Source organism: Brachyistius frenatus, unplaced genomic scaffold (genome assembly GCF_029030835.1).
Source record: "Brachyistius frenatus isolate BFR_SWC_R1_liver_20210118 unplaced genomic scaffold, ASM2903083v1 Contig_31, whole genome shotgun sequence".
NCBI lineage: Eukaryota > Metazoa > Chordata > Actinopteri > Embiotocidae > Brachyistius > Brachyistius frenatus.
Window position 1 is genome coordinate 1,591,512 of NW_027210630.1, and position 26,171 is coordinate 1,617,682.

Consider the following 26,171-nt stretch of genomic DNA (forward strand, 5'->3'; position numbering starts at 1 on the left):
TTCCACTGAGCCTGAGCCTGTATGGGAATCTCTATTAGTTCCAGCTGCGGGTGGAAACTATTACTGAGTGCCTTGTCCCTGATGAGCTTTAAAGTGCACGCTCTCTCTCTCTCTCTCACACACACACACACACACAGGAAAAGCCGTACACACACACACACACACACATACAGACACATATGCACATATGTACACGCCTACAGACACCCAGTCAAACATTTAGGCCCCACGCTGAATCATTCACCAAAGATAAAAGAGACTCTGTTGGTCTTAGACAGAGAAAGAGGGAGGGAGATAGGGAGAGAAGGAGAAGAGCAGAGTGGTTCCCTCCTTCTTAGTCATTCACTTCCTCTTTCCTTCTGTACTGAAGAGATCTCACTGCTCAGCCTGCACTCGCCTGTAAGTATGGTATAACTTCTCACCATGACAAGCGCAGAAGGAAGGCAATATTCACAATGTGAAAGAAAATGAGTTGTTCCAGCCTCTGTCACTGTGATTGTCTCAGTAGTTTGGATTTAAGTTTTCATTTTATGGACTCAGACACAGATTTGAGCATCATGTTTGTTTCTACTCTTCATCACTCAGTTTATCAATGTGAAAGACAAGATAAGGCTGTTTAAAGCTCTGTTTGTTGTTGTTGTTGCTGTGACTGTTTTTTAAGTTTTGTTCAGAGTGTTGTTGAGAAACTGGTGTATGAGAAAGGTAGTATATGAGGAGGACTTTACTGCAATAGATAGATAGCTCTGTTTTGAATGACTGATGATGGTTATCATCAGACCTCTATTTAGTTGCTGGAATATTTTAAGTGTGTATGCAAGTTTCCATGTTTAGAAATGTACTCAAATTATTTCTTTTTTAATCCAAATTTCTTAAGTAAGCACTTTATGACTATACTAGCTGTGTTAATTCTCATCAGCCAACTGTCTGACACACAGTCCTTGGACAGAAAAATGTTGTTTACTGCTGATGTAAACCATGATGCTTTGGTGTTTGCTCTCAGAGACATTCCACAAGTGTATCCTCAGACGACAACCTGCGATATGAATGACACGTACAAGTCCAGAGTTCCTTATCTGGCCTCCACTGTGGCGATGCTTGTTTACCTGTTGACTTATATCTCTGCAGTCATCTCTTCATTTGATGATAACCTCATCTTGGCATCGTTACAGACTTGCTGTCTCTTGTTTCCTGAGAATATGCAGAAGCTGGGGTTTTAAACAAAAAGCCGGGGCTATAGTCATAGAATGATGTAGTTTTTGATTATATAACCCACTTACTGACTCACTGGACTTTTCCCTTTTAATGAGCTACGTCAGTGACACTGGCTCTGTGTGAAAGGGCAGTGATTGGTCTTTACAGCATAGTAAAGGTCTGCTGGAATCCATCTGTCTCAGGGAAGGACTGAGGCAAAACATCATGCACCTTCCTTCCTATCCTGGTTATCTCTGTTGGAAAAAAAACAGAGCTGGAAATGAGGGACCACCCTATTTGTTTAGTGATGAAGAGACGGAGACAAAGCGAACAAGGATCCAGTGTGAAAGAGGTGTCGAGTCCTGCGCCAAACCTGCAATTGCCTCTTGCGTGATTACCTCATTTAGCAGCAGAGTGACAGGGTGTCAGATGTGGTCACAGCAGGGTGAAAGTCTGCCCCAGCGGGACACAGATTACGAGGGGAGCCTCTTCTAGAAAGCCTGCACTGCCCCTCAGGTTCAGAGGCTCAACCGTTTGGCAAAAACAACCCTGTGAGGAGTACTGGCTCAGTAAATGGATATGTGCCCGAGCTTCGCTCTACCAAGCCAGACCGCTGAATTATTAAAAAGAGCTGAGTCCTTCAATTTCAGCTTGAAACTGGCCAGCACACCAACAGAGACATACACTTTTAGGAGAGATCACTGACAACAGACTCTATTACATGTTATTCTTTGTCCTGCCTTCAGTTTATTGCCAAAGCACAATGTGCATAAGAATCTGAAGGGGGATTGCGTGTGTCAGCAGGTGACTGGATCCCTCACCTGCAACATGGACCTTTTGAGCTCGGTCTACCTGCTGCAGACTCAGGGCCAAAACAAGTCTGTCACCACATTCGATTTCAGGTTTGTCTTTATTGGCAAGAACCGCAGGCAAACTGGTAATCCTGATATTATTTGGGTAAGAACTGTACGCATGAGAGGCAGCAGGATTTGAGAATGTGTTGATTCCTTTCTGACTGCTCTTAGTTCTGTGGTTTCACCAACAATCTGATCACAATTTGGCTGACTTATCTGTACACATAACACATCTTTCATGATACTGTTTGCTCTAACCTTGACATCCAGAAGTATTGTGGGCGTGTGTGTGATTACTGGAGAAAAGTCAGTAGGGCTTGAGCTGTCAGTGGTTGATTGTATGGCGTAGTAGAGTAATGACCCTGAAACACTTCCAGAGCCACAGAAACAGAAAGAGAGCCCTTATTCTGCCTTCATGCCTTTGGGTAGGCCAGAGACCTGGCCTTTACACACACACACACACACACACACACAAAAGGAGAGGAAGGCATGGGAGAGATAAAGTTAGGAGGGAATATCATGGAGTTGCTGGGCCAGTGTCAGGGAGGTGGAAGGTGATGAACTATTTGCGTTCCCCTTTGGTTAACCCGGTGCTGTGAAATATCACCTTATCACAACAATAGAGCTGCTTCACTGTGAAGGAGCTGCCCCGAACTGACAAGCCAAGTGCAGGGTGCCTTTTTGAACAGGGGCCGAAGTGGGTTGCTATGGCGATGCCTGTCAACCGGGAAGTCCTCCGCAGAGGCAGGCTGAGCAAGGGCTGGGACTTAGAGAGAGAGAGCGAGAGAGTGATTGTGTGTCCTGGCTGGTTTCAAGAGTCAAAGAGAGAGAACGTGCAGTGAAGGTCTGCAGTGTGGTTTTCATGCCTGCTGGTGCCGTGCCACTTTGAAGGTGAGTAGCTACACACTTGTTCCCACACGGGAGAACAGATTTAAAGAACAGGGAGTGACCATTGTAGTTGTGTAGAAATGTACTGTATGTGTGGTTGGCTGTTTTTCAAGTGTGTGTTGTTGTTTTTTTTTAGGTTGAGTAACCTGTCTGACTGCTCAGGGATTACACGCTGTTTTCACAGGATTAATGCTGCAGGTTTCACCCAAGAGTACAGTGTCTTTGCAGTGTACCTGAAAACAAGTTGTAGTTGGTGTAGTTCTGATATTGAGAGAGAGAGAGAGAGAGAGAGAGAAAAAAACTGTGGGTAATGTTTTCCAACATGCCACCTCTCATTGCTCTGCCCAGTGGGTGTGGGTGCTCCAGTAACTGCCAGGTGAATGTCAAAGGAAATCATTTGTTCTGTCAGAATACTTTCCCAACCTGTCTAATGGTCCCAGGACTGTCCAGGCATCACTGGAGGCTCTCCTCACTGTCAGGGTGATTTCCACATAAGGCTCTGACTCCCTTTGTGATTATATTACTGGGGGTCATGCTGCCAGTGCTCATATCCACAGGCTGCACTCAGCTTTGAAGATGCAAAATGACAGGCATGAGGATTTGTGACATTTTTCTCCCGCTCTGAGCGTGTATTTTCTCATGCTTTGTCAAACCGATTGCAAACATTCTCAAATAAGGAATTATCTTGAATGATGTGTAGTATGTTTGTAGTAAGGACAAATCTGATAAAAACCGTGCAGCATTTTTAGTCAGTGTTGGGCTCCTCTTGTGGTGGGAGGCTGTGATTTATTGCTCTGCAGCTTCTCCTTGGAAAACATCGCCTCTCCATTGACAAGAAACACAGACTCCTCCTGTTGCTCAGATTGGAGGAGCACCATACAAGGAGGTGAAATACTTCCCTCCTGATATATGCGTGTATCCCCCAATAACTGCATATCATAAACTTGCAGCTCCAGGACCTTGTATGGGCTCCGGTCCACTCATCTAAGAAGTTGCAGAAGGGCAGGCAGCATGGTTGTGTGATGAACCTCACAGACCTGATCTCTCGCATAGTTATTGAGTGACTCATTTAACGTGTTTAGAAATGGATGCCTGTTTTATTTACTCAACAAATGTGCTTGTAATTACCATCTCAGCACTTTTTAAGGCAGGATTTCTTTGGTTTTACGACCCTGTTATGTAACATGTTGGGCAGCAGTAACTGTGTGTACGTGCAAATTGGTGATAAGACTTTAACCCTTCTGTTACTCCAGACCTTAGGTTGCAATAGTGTCCAGGACATAGCCACTTCATTAGAAGATCAAGATCTCTTTACACCGTGCGAAGATTGTACAATATTTCTAAGAAGGTTTAGGCTGAAATATAATGCTGGTCAGTGCTCATGCCATTAAGAAAACCTCATCTTAATCTGATTGTGCGCTCATATTTTGACGGGTTTTCTACAGGACTTAGATCAAGATCAGACTGTGAGCAACAGTTTGCACCTTTGGAGTCAATGATTAACTCACCACCCTGCACACGGAAACAGAGGGCAACACTTAGGAGCTAATGAATGGAGATGAATTCACAACTGAGTCTTTTATTTGTTTTATTCTCCCTGATTTACGTGATTCTCCTTCTGACCGCAGATCACGACCCTCCTGCTGGCAATTGCAGAAGTTCACGGGTCAACGCTGCAACAGTTTTTCATTCAGTGTGTGTGTGGTCACCTTGACAGCCTTGTTCTTAGTGAGAACAACAGGAGAAGCTCTCTGTGTGTGTGGTGGAGAAGGAGGTCATCGTAGGTCAGGGTCTTCTCAGAAAGACCTGTTCGCATCCTTCTGTGGAAGATGGAGAAATTTGGGAAGTTTGATGACTAATAAGTGTCATCAATGAACATGTCTGGCATATATTTTGTCTGCAAAACTATGACTATTACATTCAAATTGTGACGCATTTACTAGATGTGGAGACCTCCCATTGTGGTTTACAGGGTGTGGTGAAGTTCACTGACCTTGTAGCTGATGAGTTGGTCTGCTCTGGCTCAACAACTTCAGATAATAGTCTGGTTTCTCATCCGCTCTCCATGTGGATGAAAAGAAGAAGTAACCCTCATGCTTCACTACCTTGTTTTAAGTACATCACAGCAGATATATTTGATCTTATATAAATGACAGAGATGTATAGACTCCTGTTTTTTGGATTAGTATACAGTTAGATTTGAACATCTGGCTTCGTGCTCCGAGAGACCGGATGGATTTCCTGGGATCAGAGGCAGAGATTTTCATCCCAAAATCCCATGATTCTCGTTTTGCATGTCATTAGTTACACTGTGCCGGACTGAATGTAAAGCAACACTAAATGAGAAGCAAATAAAAAATTGTGGGGTCGTGAAATGCACGTCTAAAGCAGGACATCATCTCTTCATCTGTGGTACATATGGGAATTTTATGTCTGCGTGTTTCTTCCATTCCCAGATCTGATCTAGGAGTGATAATGGCCCTCTCGTAGGGCTGTAATGTTCACGATAACATCGAGGCGCTCAACTACCACCTGTTCAAAAAACCCTGTCTCCATTTGAAAGCTTGTAGCTGCCTCTTGTGTTGAGTCTCGGTAATAACATAAGAATGCACGGGGCGTTGAGAGCTTCTAGGACAGGGATTTTCTTGCTAGATATCGACACAGATTTTTCCTTATTAGGTAGGATTGTGTTTGGAGCTCTCGAAGGGGGAATGCTGCTGGAGGATTCCTCTGTTGGATTTTGCTCCCCTGAGAATCGAGTCGCTGTTATGACATGGGTTTACTCATTGGGAAGCCCCTTTGATAAAGCAGGATATTTCAGCTCTTATAGGCGGAGAGAAGGGAGTTCCAATTTCAAGTTAAAACAAAAAGTGATTCATTAATTGTATTAGTATATTAAAGAAAATTTAAAAATGTAGTATTTTATTTAGAAATGGACAATCCAGTCTCAGAGTGAAATATTGAGGGGTTTCTCCAGAAGTCTGCATAGTTGTATGTTGATTCAGTGGCCCTGGAGGGAGTTTTCTTTGGTTTGAAAAAAATAATGCTGGATATTGAGCTGAATTATGGGAAATGTAGGAACCATTGGAGCAGACTCTGGGTACCAAAAGTGAAGCTCCAGAAAACCTTTTTTTCGCAAGTCATATCGGTGTTTTAAGCTATATGCACTCCTTCTGATTGATCATTGTTCTGGTGGTTCTGGCATGCCTGGTTTAATTGGCCTGGCTGGGTTGCATTTGGGTTTCCAGTACACAGGTGGGAAGGCATAAGGTCCTTCGGTACTCAGTCAGATCTGCCAGCTTGTCCAAATGGGCTCACTTCTGGCTCCAAAAAAGACAAGATGGCGACGGCCAAAATATCGTGGGTTGCCACTTGTTAAAAGTCGGGATGGACTCTTGTGGTGTCTCAATACTAAATTAGTTGAGTACCTCTTATATTTTGCAATATTTTTAGAAACACCCCTAGTTAAATGCATGAATTGGACAGATGGCATAGAGGAGTTTTTGTTGAGACTTGAATGGCAGCAGTGCGGTGAAAAGAGCTCTTTTGTTTCCTCTTCAGAAGTTCTGTTGAAAATGACTGATCTAGTTATTTGTTCATCAATGTGTTGGCCTTTTAGAGCCGTCTGCTTGGTGGACACCAGGTGGAAACACAGACCAGCATGTCCAAAACACTGTAACTGAGATTACTTCCAGACATTATTTGTAAGTGGCGCATAGGTTTCCTATTGTTGGATGCATAATCAGCTGGCTGTGATCGCTTCAGGGGATGATGGGTCATCTGTCATGCTTGACCATTAACCATATTGTTGCAGACACAATCCTCCAGTTCCCATCTTTTTTCTGTTATGTAACACAGTTTATTGGGGGATGATGACTCAGATGATGAGTGACGTTGTTGTCTGTAAACTGGAACACTGATTCTATCACTGCATGTTCTATGTGCTGTTTCCTAACCTTTTGCAGAGACACAGCGCTTATAGTTTTCTTGGTCTTCAGCACAATGATTATAGACGCTAATGCTCACTGCAAATGCCACATGGAAAACTCATCAGTGCAAACTGTGTTGGGCAGCTTTCAGCATGTAGTAGTCTGGCCCACGCTCAGTCATTACTTTTTTTGCAAAACTACAGAGCCATAGCTTTCAAAAAATTAAATCTTTATCATTTGCTTCAACAGTTAGTATCTGCTCAGTTTTTTTTCTTGAGATAATTCTGATTTTGAGAGCGGAGGCCAGGGTTGTGGGGATTCAGGGCTGTGGAGAGGCAGTGGTTTCTATGCCTATACTGTTATTCTGGACCATTTGGCTGCTATAGGTGCCTGCCTCATTCAGGAGTGGAAACGGCCTCCCCCTCAGTCCCGCCGTGCCTTCGATGTTAAACAGCAGGCCTAACCTGTTAGTCTGAGGTGGAATTGATTAGGAGCCGGTCTCCGCTTTCAGTATCCAACCATCTCCATCATCCAGTCCCTTCAGGTCCATCTTATTATGGCATTGTATGACTGGGAAGATTGTGTGAGTCACACTTATTGTTTTGGGTGGGTTTTCCATGACAACAGGGAAAAGTTGGTGATGCTAACTTTTCCCCTCTTTGGTGGGATAATGGAACAGCTGTCAGGTCTGCCTGGATGTAAAATGTGAATTTATGACAGGGAGGCTTTGTGCTACTCGACACAACTAATGACTCAAAGGGTTAAAAGCAGCACAGTTTGACATCTAAATTAAAGTGAAACAATCTTCATATCTCTGGATTATTTTCACAGATGTGTATTTGATATTACCAGTTAAAAAAAATTACAGATATACTCTACTAAAGGACCTTAAAGCCTATTTTCTAATTAAGTCCTTATGACCAGACATTTTTCTGCCAGAACTGTTTTGGTTATTTCACATGACAGATTTCTGTATTTGTGTTTATGTCTGTGCTCTACTCACTGGTTTGACACTTGGTTCAATGCTCTTTTGGAAAAAGATGTCATCTCTGTGCAACTGAAACAAATAGTCACATCACATTTTGATGACAGTTGTGAGACTCAGAAAATCTATGACAATGAAGCAATGAGCCAGATGAGTGACATTCACATTTCAAGAGGAACAGATTGTCTCAGTTTAAGACTGAAGAAGGTGTATCAGGTCAAGAGTGCAACCAGGTGGGTTTTCCTTGACATTGTACACCGTGAATTGGTCCCCCAGAGTCTGACTTTTTACATCGAGTTTTACTGGGATTTTCTGAGGCAGCTGAGGGAAAACATTCAGTGCAAGCGACCGCAACTATAGTGAAATGGCACTTTGGTTCTCCAACATGTCAACACACCTGCTCACAGCACGTTGAAAATGAGGGAGTTTCTTGCCCGCAACAACACAATCTTTGCTGCTCACCACCACTACTCATTGGATTTGGCTCTGCACCACAAAATTTGATATGCGCTCTCTGCTTCAGTTCCAGGTCCATGGTGAGATCTCAAATGCACATGTATTAGTGGTCATGAAAACATGTGTAATTCAGGTGTTGATTTTGATCAAGCGGCATAACTTGTAATACAGGTCACAAAGATTATAGCTTCCTCCTATTCAGTGCACATCACTCTATTTGTTCACAACAGGAGCATTCTCTGAACTTTTTGATTGCCCCTGGTATGAATATTGCAACTCATTTGAAAATTGCATTATGTGTTTCTTTGCAGATACGTTTTATGCTGGGCATAAGAATTTGATATCTGTCACACAAGGACCATAACAGATCACATGCAGTCCCAGGTAAAAACATTTTCAGTCATGCTAAATATTGATATTGCCAACTGTTTACCAAATGTGATTTTCTTGAATAATCACATTTAAAAATCAAGTGAAAACATTCAACACAAGTCATTCTGGTCTGGTGTCACAGCAACAGTCCTTTGGTGCAGTTAACAGTTCAACCATTACCACCAGGGGCTTTCCCATGACCCCTGGCAACCACACAGGGAGGGCCAAAGCACCTGATTCAAACACATAGTCTTCCAATAGAGGAGCTAGACTGGTCATCATGGGCCTGGTGAAGTAAAAAAGATTACTATGGAGACCACAAGACCACTGCTAGCACTGCTGGATGTTGAGCTTGACATCAACGACCCCTCCCCAACCTCTCCGTCCCCGGCTCCACCCCCTGGCTGGAGAATAGGGAGGACTGGTGAATAGGGAGTTAATGGGCTCATAATGGTCCTCTCCTGTTTCAGTGCCCCCACTCTGCACCTTGAATGAGGCCTTTCTGCAGTCGTGGCAAGAGAGATGATGAAGTGGGTGGAACACCACTTCCCACTGCTCGTGCTTTAAATAAATTAGGGGCCTTTTGATCAGAGGCTCCCCCATAGGGGCCAGTTATTCTCTGGAGAACAACTGGACCGCTAACAAGTTCACATGACCTCCCGTAGAGAGAGTTGTTTACCCAGGGCCAACAGTAGAGCCTGAAAGGAGCAAAGTTCACACATTGTTTTTGTTCATCCATATTTCTCATTTCCTCTGTGTTAAGCAAAGCGCGGAAGTGGTCGGCGATCCAAATGGCTCCCGGATTATTTTCTCCGGGGAGCCTGGAGTCTCTTCAAGTCAGCACATACTGACCTCTCCAGAGCTGACCCATGAGGTGGTCATCTCCCCTGGACTCCCCACTCCTCTTCTGAACCCCTTTCACGCTGCGAGGCTGCCATCTGGAGAGTTCAAGGTATGTTTAATGGCCTGGAGGCTGTCAATAAAAACGCTGAGGTCGAGTGGACCGAGTGGAATTCAGTAAACAAGTGCTCCTCCCTGTGGAAAAATTGAGCATCACATGTTATACATCCAGCAATGGACATATTTTGAAACCATTACCTGTGCAATTTTCTGTTACATCAAACTGATATGTTTGTATCAGGACTGATTTTTACATGTCTGCCCTTCTCAAGGTGTCAGAGTTGAATGGAGGAGGCCCAACAACTCTCAGCTTTGGATCATACTACGGGCCCTCACAGTCACATGGTAAGTTTAGGAATATTAAAATCTGTGCTACAATGTTCAATTTAATATAGATTGTTACATTTAAATGAAGGAAGACATTAAGTGTCATATGAGTGTAATTATGTTTTATTTTTTATATAAATGTGAGAATGGCACTGAGCTGGGAAAGACAACAATTTCAGTAGAGCGTGCTTGCTCAAATTGAGCTGTTTTTACATTTAAAATATTTTAAGTGTCAGTTTAAGTGTAATTGGCTGAAACATCATATAATTTTTTTTAAAGGAAGGACTTGAAAAGTGAAGATTTGTAGTGTGAGTCAAAGTAAAGAAAAGAAGTCAAAATTTTTGTTAAAACACGAGAGGAATTCAGTCAAAATATTTAACTGCCATTTGTAAAGTAAGAATGATGATTAGAGTTTATTTATAAGTGATACACAACAGCTTTGACTTGGACCTTGTGTTAGATATGATGTGTAGGTTTTAAAAACAGATGAATACTTGCACACGTCATCATTAATTGAAACAATATAATTACTGAACTCTTCTTGTTGTGGCTGTGACTCAGGTGGACTGTCCAATGGAGTCCAGAACTCTTCCGCTTTGCCACGCAGCTGTACTCCCACCAGGGAGGAGAGGCTCATCAAGTTCTCAGGGATCGGTCCAGTGGATGAGACCGGGATGCCCATCGCCTCCAGATCAGTAAGACAAAGAAAGCACTGCTTCATTTTCAAACACACGTCACTTCCGATGTGTTGCATTTTACCAGAGAGTCATTCGCCAGGTTTGTTTACTTTCTGCACCTCCCCTCTCTTATTGCACCAGAGTGTGAACAAACCCAGAGACTGGTACAAGAGCATGTTCAGACAGATCCACAAGAAGCCAGAGGGTAAGGACACTCCTCTTTCTCCTCCTCTTTGCACTCACTCAGCTCTAGAGTGAATTCCTGCCAGTGTCAGGTACTGCAGGGGTGATCCAGAAAACAGATTATTGCAGAGGCAAAATAAGACATGATGAAACAGCCCTAAAGTCTGATGTCAGTTCAGTTTATTAGAGCTGACAATAATCCATCTTCTTATCTCAGCCCCTCCCAAATGTAGCTGTTAATTTGTCTCTATTGCATGTTGCGTAATAGAAACTCACTCCCTGTTATTTGTGTAGTAAATGACTCTGTTGCAGTGCTGTGGTATTTTTTTTAAACTGTGTTTTAAGAGAAATATGTCTTCAGGTGCTGAGGATTCAAACCACTGAGGAGTTTAGTAAAATTTAATTTGTTATGCCTGATAATTCTGCACAAACCCATTGAGGTGCTACTGATGATCTTTGACATGTTTGCATAACAAAGGCAGGATTTGAGTTCTGGATCATGAATAATGATTCCAGAATTCAAAATATAGGCAAGTTTCCAGATGTTTATACAATTCTTATTTACAATATTTGACACTTTGACTACATGACCCCATACAAGTCAGTCTTACTTTCGACACATTAGTCCACTTGTCCTATAATGCAAAGTATCTTTTTTTTTTTAATGAAATACAAATGTGAATATGTTAGAGGTAGACCAATTTGAAGTAAAGAATAATAAAAACCTAATTAAAGTGAGGACTGTATCTGATTCTAAAAACATGTATGCAAAATACACGTTTGTGTTATATTACTTTTGATTTATCTAAATGAAACACTTGAGTGTTATGACGTCTAAAAATAATCTCTTTGTTTACCAGAACTGGAGATCGAGGATTCAGAGCGGTGGTCAGCTGAACGTAAGTGAATCCACTAAATTCCTGATTGTTGTCCTGTCGGGTTATATAATCAGTTTGTACTTAAGACTGATCTGCACTGATCCGCAGGGCTATCTGCCAACACAGAGGAGAGCAATGAAGCAGACAAGAATCTCTTCAGATTAACACCTTACGGAGCTCTACCAGACTGGTGAGTTTACACTGAACTGCTTTAGGGTCATGGGACAGCTTTTCATATCCCAGCATGCACTGGAAAGAAAACAGGCGAATCACGTGGCCCTCAAGAGACAGATTGACAATCACTCACGACACACCTTAGGGCAATTTAATAAAATCAGCGTGAGATGCATGTTTTCTCACAGTGGGTAAACTAAGGGGCTGACAGCGTGAACATAAACACAGGAAGGGGCAGAGGCAGGAATTCAACTTAAAGTAGTAGTGTCACATTTTTGTAAAGATGCTTATTTATTTCCTTTCTTGCCTGAGAGTCCTAATGCTTCCTTCAAATGGAGCTTTTTAGCTCATGGTTATGATATTGGAATTCGTGTGCACGATATGCTTAGCGTTTAAGTCGTTGGGCTGCGAGAGCACCACTGCTAGGAAACGGCAACGTGGATGGCGTTTAGAAGCCACAGAGGCTAACAATTTAGCAAGCTAGCAGGGGGATAACGTAATGCAGTAAATGCAAAGACATAATGACAAATGATGAGGACACATCAACATTTTCCTCGGACGTATCGTTAAATTATCAAGACAAATTCTACACGTCTAAAATTACAGCATGTTAACTTACCATCCAACAAAATATTAATTTCTGTAGCCTCTGCTATTTCTGAAAACGTCAGAAACACGACACAACTCATGAACCCTGACCTTCCAGAAAATTCCAAGGTCAGAGGTTGTGAATACTGAAACAATGGTGGCAATGGTAATTGTAAACACAACCCTGTTTGAAGGCAGTATAAACATCGGTAAGTTAGCTTTGCTAAGCACATATATGGAAACAAGGAGAAGAATTTGTTAGCTTTAAAGGTGGTCGTAGGCAGAGGGACAGAGCCAGACTAGCTGTGCTAAGCTAAGCTAACTCTGTCCTGGTTTGCTTCATATTTTGAGGACAGATATGAAAGTCTGCCATGTAACTGTGGAAGAAAGCGGAATCTGTGTTTCCCTAAATGTCAAACTGCTGCTTTGAGTTAATACATCTACACCGACCTCAGACCAATTCAATTTGTTTCAACTCAAAACTTAGATCAGACCAGATTTTTGTTGCATCACAAAGACATTAAATAATAATTCACGTACAAGCTCATGTTTTGAAATGCTTAATTTGAAATGTTTAGCAAGAGAGGAGGCTTAACGGTGAGCTATGCCGATGTCTACGTGCTATTTGTGTGGGTGTTTTTTTAAATGTCTTTCAACTTCTTGTTGCAGAATACACACAAATACAAATGTATTTCTCACATCAGATAAAGACTCCCGCTCACGTCTTATGTGAATACCAACCAGACCAAGAGCAGGGCAGAGAAAATGTGCGGGACAGACAAGTTGGGATTTGTTGTTACAGGCACTCACAATGAAGCCATGATTAAATTGCTGTCCATGGTGTGTGCGTGTGCGCGCGTGTGTGTGTGTGTGTGTGTGTGTGTGTGTGTGTGTGTGTGTGTGTGTGTGTGTGTGTGTGTGTGTGTGTGTGTGTGTGTGTGTGTGTGTGTGTGTGTGTGTGTGTGTGTGTGTGTGTGTGTCGGGGTGTTATGTTTCAGGAGCGAGGATGTAGATAAGCTGTCAGACCCAGGAAAGCAGCACCCTCAACCGAAGAGCATATTCGAGTTTGAGCCTGGAAAGAGCACCACCTCAGAGAGCTACAGCCAGGTACGACCTCACGCTACTGACAGGCTTTAAAAACGGGCTCTGACATCACTCAAAAAATTATTCTTGAATGATTCTTTAACCGTTAGATTTATCCAGCGTTGTTGTTGGCTCTGGTCACTGGACTTCTTTGTGTAGTCTTTGCACTGTTTTCCCAGTAAGGAGCTCCAGAACAGGTTGGTCACCTTTTCTTTAAGGATTACAGTCTAACCTCCTCGCATTTCATCTTCTCACACGAGGTATCTAATAACTTGTGAGTGTGGTCATTCCACAGTGTTCAGTACCTGCTGCTTACCACCAGATGTGCTAACTGCTTTCACTCAGAGGATCCAGTAGGCTTTCTGCATTCATTCATTTAGATTTTCAGACAAGAAAAGACATGATCTGAAAGTCAGGGATTTACAAGCTGGAGATGTTTACACTCTAACACCACTGGGGTTGTGATTTATTGTCTTGTGTATCCTGCACTGTCAAAGACCTGTTGTAATTGAGTGTGCAGATATTTGTACATTCTGTCTGTGTCTCTGTGTTTAAACTCCCCTGGTGAGTTACAGAGCAGTGTCTCTTTTTCTTAATGTCCTCCTGCAACAATGTCCCAGATCTGGTGCATATTGTGCCTTGTGTGTGTGCACTTGTGAAGAAAAGAAATCTTTGTTTTCACTCCCCCACGGGAGCTGAGGTGTCTTGTGATCCGTATTATGGTGTTAACCTCTTGTGGTGTGTAATGGCTCACAGCATGGAGACTTATTTCATTTCCTCTTCATGACAGCAGCCGCCGTTGTATCCCCAGACAGCGTTTAGAAAACCAGCTCACAGACCATATCAGGTGCTGTGTTGCCTCACAGTGACATTATAGTCTGTGATTGTAGTGAGGAGGATGACTCCCAAGTGAGAGGAAGGCCTTGGCATTCAAAGACACACTTTCAGCCAAGGATTTAGAAAAAAAAATGTTGCATTGGTCTGTGATTCTCATCAGCAGAGCCTTTTAAAGTAATATTTGATAGAATCAGCTGCTAGTGTTGTTAAGTCTTTGCAAAAAGAGCGTAAAGGAGGTATTGCTAACATAGTTAAATGAAGACATTTTTTTTTAAATTTATTCTTCTGCTAGCACTTGGACATCCAGTCTTCTCTATATTTTGGAAACTATTATTTCTAAATGTAAGATAATGATGGTACTTTTGACTTGTTATTTATTTATTCATTTTTCATTGTTAACTCAAATAATTATGATCTTAAAATAAGATCGTGACATAGGTTTCTTCTGCACAACCTGGGCTACAAGGTTAATGAGGTTTTAAAACTAAGTTTTTTTTTTATCGTGGTGTTAATTTCTGAAATAATTCATAGCTGAACAGGCATACAATTTTTAGACCCCTGGTAGTTCAGTTCAGTTTTATTTGAACAGCTGCAAATCACAAATAAGTCATCTCAGGTTACTTAACATAAGTTTTTTTTTATAATATAACTTTAAAACATTACAGAGAGGAACCAACCAATTCAACTATTCCCTCGTGAGTGACAGTTGGAAGGGAAAACTCCTTTTTAATAGGAAGAAACCTCTAATAGAACCGGGCAAGAAGTATGTGGCTCCAGGACAGTTTCCTGCTTTGCCTGCTCATCCAGCCCTGTGTGGGAGGTGTTCATGATCAAGATAAGTTCGGTAACAATTTTATGACAACTACTGGTCTGTTGTTTTTTTTTGTCCGTAGGCTCATCTATCCCCGAAGAAACAGCCTGAGAAACCAAAGTCCCCGTCAGTTGAGGTGAGTACCTCTGGCACAGTTTTAATTTCTGCTTCTCTTCATTAACTCGATCAAGATTAAAAAAAAAAAAAAATTGAAAAAATAGTTGAAAAGGGACACCATTAGCTCCAAAAGTCAGACTCTGTTTTAGTGTTTTAATCTTGCCCTTTGAACTCTATAACTGCTCGGGCTCAGGCCAGTCTGGTATCTGAGCTGAGTCGGTTTGAGGCTGAGCTGGACTCGGAGATTCAGGGCCTGGAGAGGAGACTTTCCCAGAAGAAGCAGCGTCGAGGCTGGGGTGAGGTACTGAGCCCCCCTCCTGACTCTCTCTGCTCAAGCATCCCCCACCCAATCTAGCAGAATTCCCACCCACTCTCACCCTTCCTCCCCACACTCCCAATGAAGCCTGTGTGTCAGTGAGATCCCTCTGCTTTCTAGCTTTGTCTACATACATTTATTTTTTCCTGTGTGACCTGGATGACAGCCTCAGAATTGCCTGCCTGTCTTGCACTCGGATTGATCTGCTTTGTTAATCACCTGCCTGCAAAGCTCCCCCTCAGACCTTGCTGCTGAAATATCAAGAATCAGTTTTCTTTGAATCCGATTGTTTGATAATGTTGTTTAGAACTGCGTGATTGTTGTGTGATTGAAGCAGCTTCACAGGCCGTAATTTGACTGAAATCACAGACAGCTCAGACAGATCATGAGCAGTGTTGTTTGTAGACCGAGGAGGATAGGACCCAGGGGATTTCTGCCTCCTTTGGGAGTGGTCAGCACCTCCACTTTTGTCTGAGTTGTTGTGAGATTTCCTCTGAGCTGAGATACAGAAGGCTGAGCGGTGCTGCAGAGAACAAACTGTGTTCAGTGTTCACTCTGCTTGCAGGAGGCCAGAGGCAGGGATCCAGTAACTGCTCCACAGACTGGCACTACAAACTACAGGTTAGTCAATGACAGCATGACATGTTAATATATGATCACAATGATGAATGTTATAAAAATGATACTTTAGCTGTGTTTAGTGACAGTTTTTCCTGATGTCTACCGACGTTTTTATAACTTGAGATTTATTTCTATGTTCTATCTATCTATGTTCTGTTACATGCCTTGACATGCACACATTTCACTCAGATTTACCACTGAAATAAAATGTTTTTTTTTGTTGTTGTAGTTATACTGTTCATTTTCTGTCACAATGATGCAGTTTGTTCACCAACAAGTAAATACACACACTTCACGCAGATAGACAGTATTTCAGGAGGCTGTTCAGTCATAAATCATGTTGTTGATGGAGTTCAGGAGTTTTTTTTTTTTAAGTGACTTCATTTTCACTGTGTGGATGATAGAGGCAAATGCAGGGCAGGTTAATAGAAAACCCAGGGTCAATCGACACATAACAGACCTCCTCTGAGTGTAACTCCCCGCCTCTTGATCTTCCGTCATTGCTTTCTGATTTAAGAGCTGCGGCACTGTGATTGGATAGAGCAACTATTAATACTTTGCAGGGGACGTGCTGGTTGATCAGATGACTTTCTGTGTAAAACACCAAGGGGTATACAAAAACAGATTCACTTAATTATTGGGATTCTTTACAATTTTTAACATACTTTGCTAACAGCTAGCTCTTTTTCGTCCAACCTTCTGGTTTGTTCTGAAATGTTAATGTAGTTGCTGCCCTCAGTCAACAGTGGTTCTACTTTCAATCATTTCATTATAACAATACTTCATATAACTTCATGGTAACATTATTTTATTCAACTTTATTATAAAAGTAATTTGTTTATCTACTTAAGTAACAGATTTTTCATTAGCATGGCTTTAAGCCAGAGCTAAGGGGTTTATAGGAATGAGCCGATTAAAATAGAGCTCACAAAGACTGACGATTCATACACAGTCTATGGAAGACTTAACATTTACCAATGGTCTTTAAAAAAGAAAACAAAAAGTATGATAAATCTAAATGGTGAATCTCATACTTATAGAATGGCCAATATTTGAGAATGGCTGTACATGTTGAATCAGCACTTAAGTATCGTGATAGTATTGAAGCATATTGTGTCAGCCCTACCAGACACTCTTGTAGGAAGCTGTTAATTTAACAAGTTCAAGTATTGGATTTTTTTTTTTTTTTTTTTACTTCAAACAGTAGACAGCAGTCCACATTTCTCTCCATGTGTGTAATGCATTCTTGGAGGATTCTCGCTGTTGTTTGCTAAATCGAGTTCATGGATTGTGACCTTTTCCAGTCTGAAGGGATTTTGCTGAGGACATGTAAATGTAAAGAACACAACAGCAAGAATCTGTCAAGTTTATTACTGTCTTCTGTTATTTAGACATGCTGTTTAGGTCAGCGTGTCCAGCTGCAAACACTGGAATACAAAACTGCACTGTCTGGAAACATGCTAATGAGTTTGGAGGGAGGCAGGCAGGAAGCTTTTGGTTTTGGATTAATTTAAACGCACACTCTTGATCCTGATGATAAATGGACTGGATAATTGAAGCTGGAAACTTTATTAAAACCAGATTTCAAGGACAACAGCAAGTCACAAAGTATCATCTGCGTGTCCTTCTAGCTGTCTGATTATTTGCTTCATCTCTGTCCAGTGTATAAAAACCAGCTGCAAACACATGTGCTGTACATTAAATCTATAGATAAACACCACACACACATTGTCTCCCAGCTGTATTTAGCTGCTTGTATTTAACTTTGTTTTGCTTTGATGTCATTAGAAACCTTTCCCGTTGATTAGAGGAGACAGAGTGATAGTATTATAAACATAAAAAGCCTATATTTTCTTCACTTTTTCAGCAATTCATCAGCATCAAAGCAGCCTGTCCATCGACCAGTTGGCACTTCATCGGTTTCCACTCCCACATACGGTAAACATAGAGTTCATCTCTAATTGCTTTGATATTAAAGAGGAGTTTATTGTTTTGCAAATAGTGCCACCAATAAATTGATCATGTTCCTCTTTTATGATTCCACCGTCCCTCTAAAAGACGTGCACTTCCAGCAGACAGCCTGCTCATCTAATCAGGAAGCATATTTTTGATGAAAGCCTCGTGTAATCTAATATATTACGGATGGTCTCCTTGTCCTCTTTTATTTTCCTTATTGTCTGCTGCTCTGGTATTTAACTTTTTAATTGAGGCCAGCGTGAACATGGAAAGTCTTTGCAGTTTTTTCCCTACAGTAGCAGCTGGGTGGGGAGGAAACCCACAAAAATAGGAAGTGAAACTCGGAAGACCTGATTAAAGATTAGCTTTATGTCATTGTTTTTCCTGGAATATCAGGATACCTTTTGAACTTGTGTAGTTGCTATGGCTGTGGTTGCGTTTACATCGCAACACATTCAATAGCAACAATTACTAAACAAAAGAGTACACGCATTAATACTCCACTCACACTTTTGTGCCTTCAATCCACAGTAGAGCGTCTTTCCCCTGCAAATGAAACCATGGAGCGCCCATCTAAAAAAGAAGAGAAAAAGGTATGTTTCTTTGACTGTCTTGTTAAAAGCTAAAAAATTGTATAAGATACCTTTTTGTTATGTGGTTTTTACATCGTGTCGTTTTGTTTTTCTTCTTGGTTCATAATTGTTCAGATGATAGCTGCAAGTTTTCCCAAAACACTGAATAATTTGTTTGTTTTTCCAGATGAAGGCTGCACGAGCCAAGTTTAATTTCCAGGCTCAGTCCCCCAAGTGAGTCAGAGTGTGATCTGAGATGATGAATATGTCATTTCCTGTGTTGCATGATCATTTACATTTCAGAAAGAAATAATAGCATGATCAGATTTAAAAGTCAAATCTAAAGTCTGAATCCTCTTTATAATGTCTATTTGAAACAATCGATTCTGTAACCTGAAAGATTTTCCTTTTGTTTGTCTCGTTATCTTTCTTTAGGGAGCTCATGCTGCAGAAAGGCGACATTGTTTACATACACAGGCAGGTAGATGCCAACTGGTTCGAAGGAGAACATCATGGAAGAGCTGGCATTTTCCCTACATCTTACGTGGAGGTGAATTTCCTCATGTCTCTAATTTGAAGCTATTTTTCTGTAGAAAGCACAGCATGTATTATAATGCCGTGTGATACTGTCTAAAAACTCCAATGTCCTTCATAGATCCTGCCTCCTACAGAGAAGCCGACACCTATAAAGTCTCCCACTCTTCAGGTGTTGGACTACGGGGAAGCTTTGGCTCTATATAACTTCAACGCTGACCTACCTGTTGAACTGTCCTTTCGGAAAGTGAGTGGGTCATGTTCTGTAATGTTTCATTTCAGAATCAGAATCAGCTTTTATTGGCCAGGTATGTTTACACATACAAGAAATTTTACTTCTCTCTCTGAGCATGCAAAAACAAAAACCGACAGACATAAATAGACATGTAAAACATAAATAAACATATACAGCAAAGAAACACGTATATACATATATATACACCTGAATAATGGATCACAAAAAGTAAGAGAGAGCGAAGTACCGAAGCTGCCATCCGCGGCGCCATCTTGCCAGACATCTCTCTCCATGAGAGAAGATTTCTGAGCTAAAAACTATGATGCTTCTTCTGCTCACTGGCCAACTGTATACTTTTGTGCTGTGTTTGTTTCTGGCTCGAAATCTTATGAGCACTTAAAGACGTTTACACATTTTAGGAAATATTCTTAACCGCTTCCTTGAGCTGGTTAGCTTTGCTTGGAAACAGGGTTAAGCAGTTCACCTGGCTCTTTAGTAAATTGCACCTACCAGCACTGCTAAAGAAACAACAACAACAATAACTCACTTATTACCAGATCATGTGTTGTTTGTTTAATCTGCACAAAAACTGAATCTACTCATTGTGGTTTTATCGAGCCATTCGGTTGCTGTAACAGTTCGGAATGAAGTTAACTGGCCTCTGGTTTTATATTTACTTCACACTCATGAGACTGTTTTTGATAATCTAATGGGCCGTGCCGATTTGTGATATCACAAACTCACGGTTGTAACATATGTCTGCCCTCATAGTTCTCCGTCCAACCTTTTATCTCGAAGAATACACCAAGCGGTCATTTTGAAATAGTGATAGCGAGCTACAAGACCAAAGAAGACGTGTGATTGGTGAAGGCATGCGTAACTCAGAAAAGAGTCAGCCAGTCAGAAGACTCAATGATATATATGCGCTTTAAAGACACAGACACAAAAGAGCCTGTTCTTAGTACAGATCCAGAGAGAGGAGAAACTAAAACTAAACTGAGAGGATTTCTTTTATACATAAAACATAAAAAAATATACTGTTATGAATATCAAGACTCCAACTAAGAATCTGGAAAAGTGTAAAATATGGGACCTTTGACTTCAAATTAAAAGCTTTCCTCTGTTCAGGAGCCTAAGTGAAAAGTTTTACAGCTTTAAAACTTCTGTTATATTTTCAAAAGTTAGCATCACAAGATGATGAAGCTGCCATTAGTCATATTAGATTTTGACAGATCATTTAGATGTTTATATGTTAACCAGACTTCATGATTCACTTCTCATTGTACATTATGGGCTTTGTGTATGATGTTATTACAGTATATATGACTTTTCTAAATTCTACTCTTTAGGGTGAAGTGATCAGCATCACCAGGCAGGTGGACGATAAGTGGTTGGAGGGCAGGATCTCAGGAACAAGCCGGAGCGGCATCTTCCCAGCGAATTATGTCCAGGTCAACAAGTTGCCCCGCACCAAATACTCCTCAGATGACTACTCACCCGGCCCCATGTCGCCTGTCTCCCCTGGACCCCCGAGTCCAGGACGTCCACTCCACTCACCCTGCCCGCGGTCACCACTGTCCCCCTTCAATCCCACTTCCCTGAGCCCCAAACCTGAGCTCTCACCTGTGCAGCCGTCTTCACCCGTACCGTATAGCAGCCCAGCTTCACAGTCACGCTCCCCCAGCCAGACACCTGTATCCAAAGAAATGGCTATTCGTTTGCCTCACAGCACCTCCAAAACCGCTTCACCCTGCCAGCAGAACAGCCACTGGGCTGGGACACACTCAGGTCACCAGATCTCCACAGCTAGAGCCGTTTCACCTTCCACTCAGTCATCAGCGTCAGTGCACAGAGCAGGAGCTCCCACAGCGAACACTCCCAGATACACTGACCCCTCACAGGTCTGCTTTCACTGCACAAGTCATGTGTACAAGTCACAGCATGTCCACACCCGTGGTGTCACAGGAATGTGACTCATCATTTCTTATTTCATAATGCCTGAGATTATGCTTTTCTTTTTCCCAGGGTGCAATACCAAACCCAGCTGCTCCGTCGCACCCACATGTCAACTCCCTGCCGCAAACACGAGGGCCAAACATCCCCGGTTCAACAGGGATGCAACGCCAACCGTATGTCCTGAAATTTAATTGTTTATATTTGTTCACAGTGTCTTAGTGCAGACTGAGAATTTGTGATTCTGACAGTTTGTTTGTTGCTTGATTTTTTAGATATAAAGCTGTTTTCAACTACAAACCACAGAATTCAGACGAGTTGGAACTCAGAGAAGGAGACATTGTACAAGTGATGGAGAAATGTGATGATGGCTGGTTTGTAGGTGAGGAATTCTGTTTTGTGATTTGTGTTGTGTTTTATTTCATCAAAAAGTGCAATTTTGAAAGTGTGTTAGTCTTTCAGTGTATTTATTATAGAAACAAGACATTTATGTTGGACATTTTGCAAAAATTTATGATAGATAAAAAAAGAAAAAAAGTTCCTCTACTTAGAGAAACAGAACATCATACAGGTGTTTGTATGTACTGACCTTAAAAGCAATGATTCACATATTTTTATGTTAGTCAAACCTTATCATTAGTGCTTGTGCCTTGTATGAAAGCATTTGTCACCATATTTATTTAGCTTATTCCTTTAATTTGTCACTCCACTGCAGATTGCAAACTAATAGGGTGTCACATAGTGACAGGGCTTTTTTAAAATAGGGATTGTAAAGAGAAACTGTCATGCAGCCTTTACTGATACCTCATCAGTAAATCATTAAAGTTGCTGCTTCCATTAAGTGAAGCTGTGGGATATCATGTGTCTGTACAGTATTAAAAACATAATATAATTGAATAAAATTCCCCCAAAATGTACATGCCATGAAATACTGTAACAAATTTTGTAGGCATATTAGTATGGTTTGTGGTTTTAGTCATTCATTTCAAAACATACTGCAATGTCAGCTCTCCCTCTAGTGGACATCATGAAACATTGCAGGTGTCACTGGCACTGCTTTAGTTTTCAAGATGTTCTCGACTTTAATTGTGCCCGTTTGTGACAACGGCATGTGTTCTTCTTTCTGCAGGTACGTCAGAACGGACTCGTGCTTTTGGGACTTTTCCTGGGAATTACGTGGCACCGGTTTGACTCCCTCACTTACTGCTTGTCCACATCCATCAGGACTCATAAAGAGCCCAACTAATGATAATAATTTCCTCCTCCCATTCCCCACCACACTCCCGAACCTGGTTGAATGCCCGCATGTTCACTCTGTGTCCCAGAAGAGAGGTGAAGGAGGGGGCATATGTCGTTTCCCACCTCACCTCCCTGCATGTGTGAGCACTTACAGTGTGTGTGTGTGTGTGTGTGTGTGTGTGTGTGTGTGTGTGTGTGTGTGTGTGTGTGTGTGTGTGTGTGTGTGTGTGTGTATTAGTGTGTGTCGCACAAAGACTTGGAGAGTGTTTTCACGCTCATCACTTCAGAGGAAAGAATGAATGCTGATGATGTTTCAGAAACAGAGAATTGACGTTTTTGTTCCACAACTATTTGCAGCTGCAGGAAATTTGCATTCCTTCCCACTGAACAGCACTGTTCCCTCTGCGGTCTTGATACAGTACGATGCTGCATTCAGCTTTTTGTCACCACCGTGCCATCACAAACCACTGCTGACAGTTTTGAATGAAGATGAGGATAACTTTCCCAGACTTTTACTGGATTAATGATATTTCCTTCAAATATTTTCCCCAGATTTTCTTTCAGATCTGTGAAAATACCGTGGCAGTTTGAGGAAACAACATGAACATCTGTAAATGGTGCTGAAAGTGAAGCACAATAAGGGCTCAGACATATCAAGATAAGTTTACAGCCTTCCACAAGGGTATCCAGAACAGTAAAAAGAATTACTGCATGTTCTGGTTTCTTAAGAAAGTTATTCACTGTAGAATGGTTGTGTTTTTGGATGACATTTATCCCCATTCAGCAATTGACTTGAATGCCAAAGGTGAAAGTAAAGAGATAGATTGTTGTCTGTAATACAAGTTTCTTTGCTTGGAACATTACATTTCCAACCTCTCCAAGTTGTACCAGATCAGCTGTGTTAAATAGCTCTAAGTTGAATCTAGACAACGCCTCCAGATGGTTGAATGATCTTTTGAAATATCTGAATTAATGCTGTATGTGCCAAAACTAACCTTTCCTTACACGCCTCTGTTAAACCTACTGCTTTTTACAATGTTTTCTCTGCTCACTTGAAAACAGTATTCAGAAAATCACTCATGTTTGTGCCAGTGCTACCTTTAACGAGTTTTTAAGACTAATTAAAAATCCTTATCATTAAGCTATTTTGCAATTTTATATGATACATTAGAGATTTCACTGTAAAAATGAATCGTATTTAGTAGACACGGGATGACTGTACAGACTGTAACCATTTATCAAATTGAAAGTATAATATATATTTGCTTAAAAAACAATGTATTGCATATGTATGGTACGCAATTTAAAAAAAAATCAATTAAACATTACAGAGTGATGCTGAACATAGCTTGTGTTCATGTGTTCATTTTGTTTTGATTCTGTTGTCGGCATCATGAAACCAAGCTTAACATTTAGGTTGGATTACAGTAGACTCTACAGGAGTACCTAATAAAAGTGACACTGAGTGTATTTTACTGTTTATGCGGAGTATGTTATACTGATGCTCCAGTGTAGAATTTCACAATACAAACAACACAGGCACACCCTAATATTTACCTAATTATAGGTAAATACATATGTAGCAGAAACACATAAAAGGTGCATAAGCTATAGGCTACCGTTTTATATTGCAATGTTTATAATTTTTTTTAAATAAAACAGGATTAGTTGTTATTTATCTCACTGGTGTAGCTAAGATTAATACATATTGTTATTGTGAAATCTCAGGTGCTTATTTTGACTGGCAATGTGGCCTAAAATAATTCACGAGATGACCCAAGGTAGACAAGACTAATAAAATGATTGATGACAAATGAAGTAGCACTGTTTTAGCGCAATCTGCTATATCTGTGCAATTATGTTCGTGTTTAAAAAATTTTTTTTTTTTTTTTAAAGATTATTTACCTGATTTGATTGATACCAATTATATATTTTATAATGTGCTTGAGAAATTCTTTATTGCGCGTCTTGTCTGCATTGATGATGATAGTTTAGACTGCGGAGTGATACCTTGTACAAACTGACGGAAAGTAATCCTACTGATGACGCTGTGGACGTGCGTTTATTTACCCACACCTCAAAAGTAGGTTTACATAAAATAATACTTAACACTAACTTACACCAGTGATTTGTGTATTTCATATGAACCAGTTATCCAATCAGCAATATATTTCACACCTGTAATGCCAGCAGGTGGAAACCCTTCACTTCACTTGATTGCTGTTGTTCTAGGTTTTTGTACCCTCATGGTTGAAATGCACTTATTGCAAGTCGCTTTGGATAAAAGCGTCAGCTAAATGAAATGTAATGTAATGTAATGTAATAACTTCAATTATTATTATCATCACAGGTTGGAGCGCGTGCTGCGCTGCGCTGCGTGCTGCTCTGCTCTGCTCCGTCAGCAGGTGGCGCGTGGACGAGAAGCGCAAGTGGTTTTTGGATAAATGGCTCAATTATCACTGTAGCACCTTCCCTCCTCCTCCCCCTCCTCCCTCCCCGATGCGACACGCCCCTGTTTGCTGCCTGTGTCGTCCCTTTTATTTTGGTAACAGCACATGGCATCGCGAGCCCGTCCCCAGTGATACCATCACTGCGCGCGCAGCCACAGGTGGCGTTCAAGCGTGCCATCTTAACATCTGACAAAACAGAGGAGAGACACAGACACGGAGGCAAGGGACTGAGCAGCGCTTCGGTGCTCTTACATCGACGGACGAAACTTATAAAACTGCGGTGTTTTGGAAGCAGTCGTTGTTTCAGGGACCTGCAGTCTCCCGGTGGGTGTTCAGTGTGTCGTGGAGGACCGCGCAGAGATTTAACAGGTGGAGAAGGCACCTTAAATCACACCGCACTCACCTTGGTAAGTGAACAAAGTGTTATTAAAAGTGCCTCCACCGCCTCCGAGCCAATTAAAACGGTTTTTTTTTTCGGCACAGTCCTTTTTTTTTTTTTTTTTTTTTTTTTTGCATTGAAATCATCTTTTAACTGCACATACCCTATTTCTGTTTGTTTGTTGTGTTGTTTTTACGGCAGGTAATGTGAGTTCTAAGTTTATAGTCTGCTCTGTACTTTAGAGAATGCAGTGAAGCAATGCAAAATTAGGATTTATGCCAAGTATGCGTGCTGTTTAAGTGTGCAGCTTTCACCTATAAGCTGCTGTGTCTAATGATGCATGATGGAGGTGGAAATTGGAAGTCAGTCTGGCAGAGTAGAACAACTTTAGCCCACACAGAGTGCAAGTTTCCAACACCTCCTGTCGACTTTCCATCCCTCCTGTATTCAGGAGAGCAAGGGAGGTTGTTTTTTTTGCACATTAAGTAGTCAGTGTGATTTGTGGAGGGGCTGGTCCAGGTGCAACCTCAGGAAACTCTCGGTATTCATGCCACATTAGTCCAACTGCTGAAGCTGTTATCTTCGCTCTGTTGAGAGTAATGACTCTGAATTAGCAGTTTAGTTCAAGTTCAAGCCAGCTGCAAGTCTCTTTCCATTTCCTTTTTT

At 41.4% G+C, this 26,171-nt stretch overlaps 2 protein-coding genes across 4 annotated transcripts in view; both read left to right on the forward strand.

Annotated features, from left to right (window-relative positions):
• The first annotated feature begins 327 nt into the window (after positions 1-327).
• On the forward strand, positions 328-24,017 carry sorbs3 (sorbin and SH3 domain containing 3). Of its 3 annotated transcripts, none has more exons than XM_069699777.1 (21): positions 328-399; positions 8,615-8,687; positions 9,439-9,627; positions 9,848-9,920; positions 10,464-10,597; positions 10,721-10,784; positions 11,623-11,661; positions 11,749-11,830; positions 13,401-13,509; positions 15,216-15,269; positions 15,444-15,551; positions 16,132-16,187; positions 18,055-18,125; positions 18,675-18,736; positions 18,903-18,949; positions 19,151-19,265; positions 19,371-19,496; positions 20,834-21,385; positions 21,510-21,613; positions 21,713-21,819; positions 22,567-24,017. In XM_069699777.1, exons 2-21 carry the CDS (start codon positions 8,676-8,678, stop codon positions 22,626-22,628), a joined length of 2,166 nt encoding a protein of 721 aa, XP_069555878.1. In that variant the 5' UTR covers positions 328-399; positions 8,615-8,675; the 3' UTR covers positions 22,629-24,017. The 3 variants fall into 3 exon arrangements, with proteins under 3 accessions (XP_069555878.1, XP_069555877.1, XP_069555879.1); XM_069699776.1 differs by lacking the exon at positions 328-399 and adding an exon at positions 2,756-2,936; XM_069699778.1 differs by lacking the exons at positions 328-399; positions 15,444-15,551 and adding an exon at positions 2,757-2,936.
• A 1,232-nt stretch (positions 24,018-25,249) lies between these two features.
• pdlim2 (PDZ and LIM domain 2 (mystique)) overlaps positions 25,250-26,171 on the forward strand; it is a 35,742-nt gene continuing 34,820 nt past the window's right edge. The window contains exon 1 of the mRNA XM_069699779.1: positions 25,250-25,533. The gene's annotated coding sequence lies outside the window, so the exon portion shown is untranslated. The remainder of the gene's footprint in view (positions 25,534-26,171) is intronic.

Coding starts and splice junctions, on each gene's coding strand:
- sorbs3 (XM_069699777.1), top strand. Junction 9,921..10,463: donor CGGGCCCTCACAGTCACATG/GTAAGTTTAGGA, acceptor GCTGTGACTCAG/GTGGACTGTCCAATGGAGTC. Junction 18,737..18,902: donor CTAAAAAAGAAGAGAAAAAG/GTATGTTTCTTT, acceptor TTGTTTTTCCAG/ATGAAGGCTGCACGAGCCAA.